The 13,118-nt window shown below is 29.7% G+C and overlaps 1 protein-coding gene across 2 annotated transcripts in view; it reads left to right on the top strand.

Moving 5' to 3' along the window:
- The window catches only part of LOC106687459 (uncharacterized), a 49,050-nt gene that overhangs the window by 27,681 nt on the left and 8,251 nt on the right, over positions 1-13,118 (top strand). For both annotated transcript variants that reach the window (XM_014431359.3, XM_014431360.3), the window contains 3 exons: positions 2,079-2,204; positions 7,946-8,187; positions 12,623-12,787. In XM_014431359.3, coding sequence (XP_014286845.1) covers positions 2,079-2,204; positions 7,946-8,187; positions 12,623-12,787 — 533 coding nt within the window. The remainder of the gene's footprint in view (positions 1-2,078; positions 2,205-7,945; positions 8,188-12,622; positions 12,788-13,118) is intronic.

Genomic DNA, 13,118 nt, shown 5'->3' with positions numbered 1-13,118 from the left:
CTAGTTTAATGGACTATAAAGAAGTTTGTGACCTTTACCTTCGTAGGAATAGTAGTTTTCATGATATTTGCTAAAATAAATTGGTTTATAGTTGTTCGGACAATAAGTTTGATTTATGAAAAACTTCATTTCAGAAACCATTGGACGTACAGATGTCTGCCAGGGGTCAAATTAAAGCTAGTTAAATTTACTAAAAAATATTTAATTATTTTTATCTCTGTAGGAGTAGTAGTTTTTATGATATTTGACAAAATAAACTCACAAATTGTTAATTTCTAGTTGTTCGTATAAAATGTCGGATTTTTGAAAAAATATATTTCTAGTTCCATAAGACGCACATATGTCTGCCATAACACTCAAAATAAAGGAAATTTAAGTGACTATAAAATAGTTTATGACACTTATCTTCATAGAGGTAGTAATTTTTATGATATTCACATATGAATATAAATTTGGCAAATGAAAATTTGTCCGAACAACTATAAATCAATTTATTTTAGCAAATTTCATGTAAACTATTACTCCTACGAAGATAAACATCATAAACTACTGTATAGCTCATTAAACTTTAATTTGAGTGCTAATAGACATCTGTGCGTCAAATAATGTTTGAGATATAAATTCTTGGCGCTATGCTATGCGACCCATATTTAACGTAGTAGGGATACAAATACTACAATCATTTGGCCAAACGTGACTGTAAACAGGGAGCGAAGTATTGGGGTCTTGAGGGCCTGTTTCAAGCGAAATTTAATGTTTAAGTTAAGTAAATAAATTATTCCCGTAAAAAAAAATTAAATCAAAAAGTGTTACAATTCAATATTATCACATTTTAATCGAACGGTGAGAAAGCTCCTCCAAAATTAACGAAGAAGTAGCCTCAGACACGCAAGTCGCCAACTTTAATGATGAGATCGTAAAGATTTTTTCTGTAAAAGCTTGAGGAGTGAAACTTTTATGTTATTATTTCTACAAATTAATAATGTTCAATTTGTTTGTATTTTTGATTAATTGGTATATTGTCTGTATTTTGTACTTTAGGTATGTAAATTAAATATCTACATTTTTTTGAGATCAAAATATTTATTTCGACATATATTAATCCAAAATAAAGTGATAAAACTGTTGACTCCTATTGGTGGGAAGGAAAGGCAGAAGGAATTGCAAAATTATGCTAGTCCTCCTGACGTTTCGGCCCTGTCTTTAGTTATCGTGTGGTGTAATAAAATTTCGTATGTGAACAGTGCATTAGACATTGTAATGTCAAACTATATCTCTTATTGGTATAGTTTTGCTATATCATTAGGTTTATGGATAAACTATACCGTAATAGCTAATTCATCGTTGGATACAGTTTTGGAAATCGGCTGGTTTCTTAATTGGTAAAATTTTTATTTCTGTTAAAGATTATTTAACGAATAAAATATTTTTTTTTTTTATAATATATATCAAATATATTAGAAATAGAACAATGTAGCATTATCTTGTTTCGCTGGTAATAATTAACAAAAATGAAGCATTCATTTGTAATATCAATATTGTTTTAAGCTCTACTAAAACTAAATTAATTAAAAACCATCCCAGCCATTATTTGTGACTCTATATAAAAAAGGATAACTTAATTTTAGATTTTCAGTCCTGTCTATGAATACCCTGCAAGGTTACAAGAAACATTCTTTCTGACACATGAATAGTCCAAATAATCATATAAACCACTTTTATAGAAACTTTTCCCAGTAATATAATACGGGGTACTGTAAAAAATATTATACAATTTTCTTCGCTTTGCCATAACAGATATACTATTTTAAAACTAGAATTCAGTTGATAAAAATATTATTGCTGCAGAGTATGGTAATGCTATAAAATAATTTATACACCATTATCAATTCTTAAGAATCAGAATTAAAAAGGATGCCTTTGATATATATCGCATCAAAAGTAAAAATTAATCATTATCTTACAATATCTTTAGAGAAAGTTTCTCAAGATAAATTTTTCTTTTTTTTTTTTTATCGTTTCAAGATAATTGTATTCTAAATAAAAAATCTCATAATAACAAGAATATTTTATTTCAGATGTACAAAGAAGTGCTGCCAAAGATGGAAAAACTTATCGCCAAAATGATAAGTATACATGAGGAACCACTATGGGCTCATTGTATTGGACACTTTAATAATACCCTGGTTTTGGAAGACTTGCAGGTAGGCCATCAAACAAATTTATTTCTTCATGATTATTTAAGCAACCCAAATAAACTATTTGGTGTTTAAAGATTAAAGAAAAAAAAATTATTTGAAATAGATGTAGTAATCGTAAGTAAAGTAAGTTTAATAAATAAGAAAGAAGATAAAAAGTAAACTTAAGGATTTTACATTTCACTACGTATCCATCGATAACGGGTTAAAGTGCTTTACCTTTACCAACCATTAGAGTTGGGCAAAAATTTTAATAAAATTTGAATAACGGAACTCAATCAATTTATTATGAGTCATACACTCATAAATATAGCCTTTACGAAGTGGAAGTAATTAATTTGTTGATTGTGTTATGGTTATATAATGGGTTGTATTTTTATTACTATGTATTTTCATCACCCTTAAATGTTGACTTAAGAAACAGCACGTTGATTTCGACTATTACTGCACTTATTAGACAAACGGTCTAAACTTCCTATCCATTACAAAAGACTTATCTACTTGACTTTTATAAGGCCTATCTGGACAAAACGAAGTTGAGCTTTGGGGCTTCACTAAGCCATCGAATTCATCCCGAATCCAATCCATACATTCCAAAATCCTTAATGCTCCTTACTTTATCACAAATCAAGTCATCCACCAGGACCTCAATGTTCCACATGTTACCGATTTGGCCAGAATCAGATACCAAGTCTTCCATGATAAACTTCTCAACCACCCAAACCCACTTGTTTCTAACCTGGCTTCTCCTTCACTATCTGATAATCCTCCTAGGCGTCTGAAAAGAAGATGACCTCGAGATCTTCTTCTTTAGAAATTTTATTGGAGTTTTATCAATGGCTAGATTCTCCACATGTTTGTATCATATCATTTCATCACTAAGAGCAAATTTACTTGCTGTATACATTTTTATACAGTTGTAAATAACAATAAAAAAATTATTAAAAAAAAAAAAATCGTCATTTAAGACCTCTTTTATTATTTCAATGATGATATCTCTTAGCTGACATAAAACACTACTTGATTGTGCATTGACAGGTCGAGTTTAATCAAAATCCTTAGTGCTGTTTTCAAGAAAGTCGAAAAAATGTTAAAAATCGATTCTAAAGCGATTTTTCATGGGAAAAAAGGTATTGTTACATTCCAGGTATATACTTGCCTTGAATATGTTATTTCATTTCCGTAAGACTTTTCGTTCCTGAGCCAGGCTGTTCATACACAGATCATTTTGCGATTGTTATTTGGCCTCAGAGGATCTCAAAACATGTATTTCCGCCTAAAACACGAATTCGAAATTTTGCACGATAGTAATACTTTCCCTTACTATATATTCCATACATAGGTAAGTGATAGTAATAAAAGCGAATAAAAATCGGAGCATGATTCATGGGAAATCGATTTAATCGTTCTATTTAGCGCTTTCTAAAGACAATGATTGATCCACTTCTAATGTGTATTATATATTTTCAAAATAAAGATCAAATAAAATACTTATTATTGACAATAGGTAGTAACTGTAGGTATTCGAAAATAATCTCTTTAAGGCAGAGGTGAATACACCTCAATTATGTCAATGACACTATCTTATGTGTGTCAATGAATAGACGTCAATTGAGAAAGTATGACCGATAACATAAACGATTTTGTAAACACACTTAAATTTGTTAAATTTGAACGAAAATTAATATGTTTCGGCAAAAAGTCAAATATTTTCTTATTATATAATAATATTTAATAATAAATACTCATTAGTAAAAATTTCTGCCAACTATTAATGTCAGTTCACTTCTCCGTTTTTATCTTTTTTTCCTTTTATATATCGCTGACAAATAGTGACAAATCCGACTAAAAGATTTTGTTTGTAGACTGGGGTTACCTAGTGACTAAACCACTAATTGTTGGACAGTCTGTAGGATGGACCTATTAGAGAAAGAAACCACAATACATGGTAATTGACTATTATTAATAGTAGGGCAAAATCAGCTAAAATCAATATAAGATAAGTGTATACAAGTTGCCAACCCGCACAATTCCTAAAAATTCCCATTAAAATTGGATTTACCATTCGATATATTTACCCCTGTACAAAGATGGCAAAGGACTGACACGGAACCAAATGCCCACCTAGATTCCCCTAACGTAAAATAGACTGAAAATTTGCAATTCTGAGGAAATATATATCTTTAATTTTTTTTATTTCCTGCATGAATTCTAAGTTCCCTCCAAACTTCGGTAGTGAAGAAGCAAAATGGAACAAATATTTCTTACAAATTAATACTAATGCTCATCAAACCAACTAATAAGTTACTGAATTGTGATGAATGAGATCTTCGGTAACTTGACATTAATTCTGTAGTAATCAACATTCTAAGCCTAATGGACTATGTTTATCAACACACGATATTTTGAAAGGCATATCATTAAAATTCTTCAAGGAGGTGGAAAGTTACAGTGGTCTAAAAATAACCTCCATAACCGGCTTCCTGTCACACGAGGTCGAACAAATGTGTTTACAACCACATAGTAGGTCATCACACTTCTGTCGAATGTACCTACATTATCTGGATAATTTTGGAGAAATTTTCTGTCTAATAGTTAGGAGCATAGTTTTTATTTTTTTTTTTTAATAACTAAAAATTAAAAATAACAACAGAATTTCAGATTGAGTTAGGTTCCTATTTTAGCTTTAGTTTGCTAAGGCATTCGAAGATATTAACCACTAATAAACATCAAACAACTAAATTAAGACAACTTGATAATACTAATAAATCTTTAATAATTATTTGGATCCTTAATAAAATAAAATATGTATTTAGTGAATGATTAACTTATATTTTTCACCTCAAGCTAGTTATTTTAACAAATAGATTACGGCAATTGATTCAGAGCATGGTGGATTTCGAACCAAGGCCAGTATTAAGCGGTGGAAGGTCATTCCTTAACCAGGCTGGTCGTCAGGAAGTATTAGGAGGAGGGGAGAAATCCCCAGGGGCCTGGAATTCCGTAAAATAATAATTAAGCCAAAAATGGGGTCCCCACAGAAACGTTTAAGGTCACAAAACTGAAAATCATAATCAGCATTCCAAAAAAAAACAAACATATCAGAGCAATTTTCAGAACATCCCTAAACTTTCAAGTCCTAATAAAAAAATATTATAGTCAAAACTGTATATAATTTACTCTTGCATAATTCATTGTAATAGGAGTTATTCCAATAATGATTGGTTTTCAAGTTATGAATACAAATTTTTCCTAAACACTTTTTTATTCCTAAATAAAAATTCGAGTTGTAAAAATTATAATAAAAAATAAGCACCTTAAAAAATCAAAATAAAGAAATTTTAAGAAAGCCCTTCCTGGTTCCCATTCAACTCTTGAGAATACAAATTTGGTATAGGTTTATAATTTAAAAAAAACAACAACAGAGAAAACCCAAAAATTAATTATTTTTTGAAAATTTTAATTTATTTTATTATTATTAACATTAATATAATTAATAACATGTTAATTTAGGAAAAGAAGACTGGCATATATTAAATATTTTTTTAGCATCTTTTTATATTCTAAAATTTGTTTCATTATTATTGACAGGTTGAATTCAATAAGGAAAAATGGCCTCTCTACAAATATTAAAAATCTGAAAGTTCTAGGCCGATTCTTTTGAAATTTATAGAAATATATCCAGTTTTGGTAATTTTCGTCCCACTGTGCAACCATTTGAAAAGGAATTACAGGTTGAAATTTATTTCATGGCTGCCCTAAAGAATGAATCTCGATTTATGCCGACGTTTCGACCTGAGTTTAGGTCTTCATCAGGGCTATAGAACAAAAGAGATAACAACAACATTTAGAGAAACATACAATTGAAAAGGAATAGTATACAAACAAATTTAGAATTGTACAAAATATTGAAATGAATTACAAATGATAAAAAATTGATAACTGATAATTGAATAGTAAAAAAATTGTAATTGATCGATAATCGTGGAATCAGATGGTAGTAGATTGAAAAGAGTGAAAGATGAAATATAATATCATGTTGGTAAGAAGATATGTATAATATAAGATATGCAAGTAGTGTCTAAAAAACTGAAAAAATAAATAAATAAATTGAATCTACAAATTGAACACTATGGCAGACAATGAAAAATTGTGGGTGGCTTATATATCAATTACAGTGCGAGTATTAACTTATATACCTATACTAAAATATAAATATATATGTGCATATATATATATATATACACATACATATACAATAGGAAAAGGTAGAATATGGAGAATGGGAAAAGAATAATGTAACAAATATGAGAACGAGAAAGGAGACTCACGTTATGGCGTAGAAGGTAGGCCTGCAACTGATTGTAAACTGTTTGTATACTATTCCTTTTCAATTGTATGTTTCTCTAAATGTTGTTGTTATCTCTTTTGTTCTATAGCCCTGATGAAGACCTGAAACTTAGGTCGAAATGTCGGCATAAAATAAATAAATATTGTTTTGTTTATTTATGTTGTTCTTTGCTGAACGCACCCCCCGACAAACTTCTCCAATCATTAATCTACGGTCAACTATCTACACCTCATTCTGATTAGAATAGGTTGGTAACCTCTAAAATAACCACCCCCTGTATGTCAGAAATGTACAAGTAGGGGATAAACAAAATAACAAAATAAAGTTTTTATTTTCACAATAAGCCTTAATCCATATTATATTAATATTGTAGACTAGAATAGGACACATGAAAACCGAGTGGGAAAGGGACTAGTTGGAATATTTTGTCCAGATTTACGTACTCACAAACCAGGGGGTATTGTTTAGCAACATTTATTTGTATATTTGATCTCCTTATAATTAAAAACAAATTTTTAATTTAGTCACAATATTAATTAAATGCTTATTATGTATTTAAATATACATAATATACACAATTTGAGAAGATATAATTAATTAAACATTAGATATAATTAACATTATCCTAATTATATGAAATGCATCATGAATTTAAGGTTTGAACAGATACATTACAGGAATTCTAAAAAAAATATTTATATTTATTCTTCTCTCTATGTAATTGGAGCCAAATAGAAGTAATAATCATTTTAATTAGCCAATGATGTATAAGCCATTGAGAGTAGATGGAAAGGTGTTTTCAATTTAACCTTTTAGAACACTCAGAATTTTTAAGTGTTTTCTTTGTATAGATAGAATGAAATTACACAAGAGAACATTAATCTCATAGGGTTGTGAAACTCATCTTCAAATTCTTAATACTTATTTTGTTTCTCATCCTAACCAGATGTTTGAGTTTAGAGAGGAATATATTTTAAAATTTTACATATGCAACTATAACACTATAGTGGTGTTGTATAGACTATACAACATAGTGGTCTAAATCAATTAAGAAGTATGAAAAATCACTAATAATCATAAATTATTGTTTTCCATGATATAACTGTAATTTTCAAAAGTCAAATGAAACCTTATTCATTTTTTTTCTAAATAATTACGATAACCAATGTTGGTTTGATTCAATAATTATTAATCATCAAATCTAAAGGAATACACAGAAATAAATGGACAAAAACAAAGAAATTAAAACTTTGCTAATGATCTGCTATTTTGGATAAGCCTAAAGTTTTCAGAAAAAACTGTATTAGGAAGAGTAATAAATTTGACTATTACATTTATCTGATTTTTTATTAATATATTTCAAAACTTGGTCTAATAAATAATATAAATGATACAGGTACTCGGCTATCAGACAGTGGACCGAACCAACGGACTGGACTATCAGCATGCTGCTTTGGTCATGCGTGGGCTGGCACAGTTCCATGCTATATCTGTAGTCCTGCATGACATAGGTGAACTGAAATCTGCAGATTTCAAAAACTTTGTCTTTGATGGAAGATATGAACACCTTCATGACTTCATTACTTCAGGCTTTCAATATCTCCTCAGAATTGCAACACAAGAATGGTCTCCTGAATGGTGAGTTCCCAAATATATCTTATAGCATTTAAAGTGCTAACTCAATACATTTTTTTTTTTTTATCTCAATAGTTTGACTTTTGACCATTTCCAACTACAGTGTGGATACTAACACCAATTCCTAAATCTTCACTATAGACTATTCAAATAATAGCCATTTATTTAAATTAAACAAGCTTTTTGAAGTATAAACATTATTGACATTTATTGATAAAAATAAAAGAATAGAAAAAATAGGTGTAGACTATAAGTAAATTAAAAGTTATATGATGGAAGGGCAGTCTGTAGCCCGGGTGGTTGAGGCAGGTCTTAGCAATCTGGGAACTGCGGGTAGCACCGGTTCAAATCTGGTCTGAGGCATTGACTTTTTTCATTTAGTGCCGGTTCAACATAATGAAAAATTTGACCCCCTACCATGGTTAGAATAGGATGGTCACCTGTAGATAACTCCTCCCTCTCTCCCTTCCCCCCGTACGTCAGAAATGACCGTTAAAGCTTAATATTAATAAAATAGTGACAAAGTAAGGTAATTTTTACTGAAAATAGTGACCTGGTCAGAATGGCCTGGACAATTTTTTAAAAAAATAATTTATGTGAGTGTAAATTGGTTTTTAAAATTGTCCTTGAGGATGGCTGAAGCGTTGGAATTTTGAGAAAATAAAGAATGTTTTGAGACTTTAATTTGGATACAATTGATTTTATGTAAACAATTATAACCAGTCTCAAAAAATAAAAATATTATAAATAAAAAAAAAAGTTATGCGATGAAAGGAATTAAATTATGAGTTCCAAAGATTCATTTAATAATTCATTAAACTCCTGATTTTAAATTAATTTATAGTTATTTAAAATTCCTCATTTCATTGACTGTTTGATTCCCAATAAGAAAAAAAATTTCAGCAAACAAGTAACAGCTAGAGTAATTAAATTTGGTATAACTAGAACTAATTAGGCTGAGAAACAGCATCTCCCATAACTAGACTATAAGACTATTTGAACTAGCTTTGATCCTCAACCACTACTTTTACTTAAAACAACCTTCAATCATTACTACAGTCCCCTACCATAAAAAATGCCTTATAGCCAAGTCTATCCATAAAAATTTTTATTTGACGTTTATACTCATACTTAATTAATCTATTCTTTTGATTGTATATATATTTTTTATTTTTGTTCTCTTTTTTATACATTCTTTTATCCTTTTTATTTATTTTATTCAATTGTTTGTGTTGCCATTTATTCCCATTTTTTCATTTTTATTATCTCAATATAAACATTTAGTACCTTTTCTGGTTGTTCTTCCTTCTCACAAATTTTCCAGTAAACCTAAATTGTTACATCCACTTCATTCTACCTCCTCTCAGCCAAATCTTTTTCTGTTTCCATTTTACTCTCTATCTTCCAGAATTAATGTTAACACCTCTTACATTATTTATCTATTTGCCTTCATTTACCAATCCCCTTAATATGTTTAATGTATGATTGTATAATTACACTTGTTTATTTCCTCACACTTTCCTTCAGTTAATTCTACTATATGTGTTAATACCTCAATTAATTATTTTTTCACTAATTATTATAGCAGTGGTACATTTTTAATTCCATCATCCATTACTATACTTGTTATTAATAATTATTCTATTCATTTATTCCATTTAAATTCTTTTAGTTTACTTTTTTTTTTTTTTATTAATATTTTTATATAACTTCCGATGCATATTCTTATATTATCATAATACTTATCTTGCATTTGCAAGTATGTATCTTGTTTTCATTTAGCCCTGTCAAAGCCCTACAAAGTGGGGTTACTAATTAATTTTATTACTTTTATTATTTTACTTATTAATTTTCTACTATTTTGTGTACCTTTTTTTCTACCACTCAAATGACCTTCCAACCTTTAAACTTGGATTAACTAATTATAGATGCTTATGCCAATGAATTAGGATAGGTTGCAATTAATTGGAATTAATATTAAAAAGAATGATATAAAAGAAAGATATAGCTTTCTATATAATTGTATAAAAGCCAAACATGTGAGATGTTTGATAAAATAGAGAAAAACACAATTTTTAGTTTAGTAGTCAATAGGAATTTATCTTCTGTTTAACAATCAACAACAGCGAGACAATGACCAACTGTTATAAGACAAACAATATTGGTCATTCTTTCATAGTATGGGCATGTTGTCAATCAAGGTCTCCAGATATTCCTTATATGGTCTTGAGAACATGTCTTGATCTTGATTTATTTTAATGATTTCGACTACAGAGAAAGTAATATTCTTCATTGAACATTTCCACTTAGCACCTTGTTTAGTTACTCTTCTTGAATATATATGTTGTACTTAAAAAAAAAAATACTTATAAAAGAACTGGCACAAACATATAAACTGTCAAGAGTGAATAAAAACTAATAATTTGAAAACTGCTTTTATTAATTTTATCCTCTGAAAAAAAAATATTGAAAATATCCCAAGACCTCCAATCTGCTATATACAATCATCATATATCAATTTTAGTTCTTTTTGATTTTTGAAAGCATTTGACACAGTTAACCGTAAGATCGTCCTAAATAAACTTCAAAACCTTTCCATGTCAAATATTGTCCTAAATTGGTTCCTCTCCTTTCTGTGCCATCTTTCCCAGTCATCATTCTGAAAAAACCTCCTCCCCCCCCTCTTCTTCTGACATGAGGTGTTCCTCAGGGGTCCTCACTTTCACCAATCCTTTTCTCCATTTATATTAACAATCTACCTGATTCCATTCACCACGCACAATACCACTTATATACACACGATCACCAAATACATCCATCCTTCCATCCCTCTGAGATGCTTGAGGTATCCATCCAAAAGATACAAGAAGATATTGATAGCATTAACACATGGGTGTTTAACAATGATTTGAACCTGAATGCTGAAAAAACTAAGCTCATTCTTATCGATTCCAAGCGCTTCCTTCATTCCCTCCCTTATTGTCCTCTTCTCTTCCTTAACAACCACCCGATTCACTTCTATACTACAATAAAAAACCTTGTAGCTACCTTCGACCAACACTTCTCCTCGAATAATCACATTTCTCAAATCACACACAAATCTCTGTAAAATCATTTCTCAAAAATCTGTACTCAAACAATTCCTAAGATTCCGTAATTCCATTCCTTAGAACACCTGTCAGTTCCTATTATCCTCTCTCGTCTTCTCCCACTTCAACTACAGTCCCTTGGTCTATGGAGGGCTATCTGCAGGACTAGAGTTGAGACTGAAGAGACTCATAAATTGCTTTGTAAGATATATCTTTGGGTTCCCAAGGTGCTCTCAAGTCTCCCACAGGTATACCAAGTTGAAGTGGTTCTATCCAACCTCCCGAAGGCTATACCTCCTTGGTGTTTTCCTATTCCAAGTCCTTAAAATCAAAAACCTACCTATATCCTTGATCTCCTCACTCTTCGCTCATCCATCCACTCATTGAACACCAGATCCCAACTGATTGATTTATATATGTCCTCCTGTAGACCCGCCTTCTTTAGCAAATCCTTTGTCATACGTGCAACCTCCTTCTGGAATTCTCTTCCCATCTTCATTCTTCAGTCCTCATCCATTCTTTCCTTTAAACAACACCTATTCCTACACTTATTGTATCAAACCTTCACATCATTGTAATAAAATAAATAGGCATATATTGATTAATATTATAAACAGTAGTTATGCCAATATCCCAATGTAATTTTATTTTACTTACAGAAAACTTGTAAATGCTTGCGAGACAAAAATCTTAATGTATGAACCATGTATTTATTCTTAGGGGATATATGTCCCAGAATAAAATTATTTTTTCATTTCATTTGGTTTTCAAATAAACTCTTGTGATTCTTAAATAAAGGTTTTGAACAAAGGGGCAATCTGATCTGATAATACCAGTTAAAATGTTATCTAAGAAACAAATAAAGTTACTACCAGTTATATGACTTCTTTTCTTTTTATTAGGTATAGTATTGATTATTCTAAGTTCATGTAAATAATTTATTATTAGTAGCATAAATATGTAATACTTTAAAAAATGTATTTTATAGCAGATAACAAGGGATAAGGATTTTAATGTGTATACATGTATTGTGTTATACCCATTATTACAACGTATACATTCACAACGTATTACGTTTAATGTGTATACATTATTAGTAGCATAAATATGTAATACTTTAAAAATTGTATTTTATAGCAGATAACAAGGGATAAGGATTTTAAAGTGTATACACGAAAAAGTCTTTGGACTGTCAATATACATTGCTTCAACAATCTCTATACATGATTCTGCATGATTGCTCTGCCTTGTATATAAGATCCTAATCCTAACAATCTTGGTTATGGGTGTATATGATTAAATAATTACTGTGATTTTCATATTATTTAATAAACATTTTTTGTGTCTAGGAAAGACATCATTGAAAATGTTAGCCACATACCTGAAATAGCAGTAAAGAAACTCCAGGAGATCACTCAACTTCAAGAAGGGGGTTTCCATGTCCTAAATCATGGTGACACTTGGGTGAATAATGTCATGTTCAAACATAATGAAGGAACTCCTGAAACTATCAAGTAATTATATAAAGTATAATTTTAGTAATGATATCTTCTTTATGAAGGGGGTATCTGCAAAACACAGATTCTCTATTTCAGCAAATTTTAAAGTTAAAATGAAAAACTTTTTATTGTGGTGAAATGAGGTTTTTAAACATATATAGAATCATATTCATATTAAAGTGTAACTACATTATATTTTTAAAAAGTGCAAGTTTATAACCCTTTTTTTATTGAAATTAGAGGATTTTCATAATTATTATAAAATTAAGCAGAGGATGTGAGTTTTGCAGTTAGATCCTTCATATTATTTGTATTATATTACAGTTTTTATTTATAATTTTATATA

Source organism: Halyomorpha halys, unplaced genomic scaffold (genome assembly GCF_000696795.3).
Source record: "Halyomorpha halys isolate HHAL.00 unplaced genomic scaffold, Hhal_1.1 Scaffold965.1, whole genome shotgun sequence".
Taxonomy (NCBI): Eukaryota; Metazoa; Arthropoda; class Insecta; order Hemiptera; family Pentatomidae; genus Halyomorpha; species Halyomorpha halys.
The sequence above is the reverse complement of the archived record's forward strand: the minus strand, read 5'-3'. Positions and strand labels throughout refer to the sequence as shown.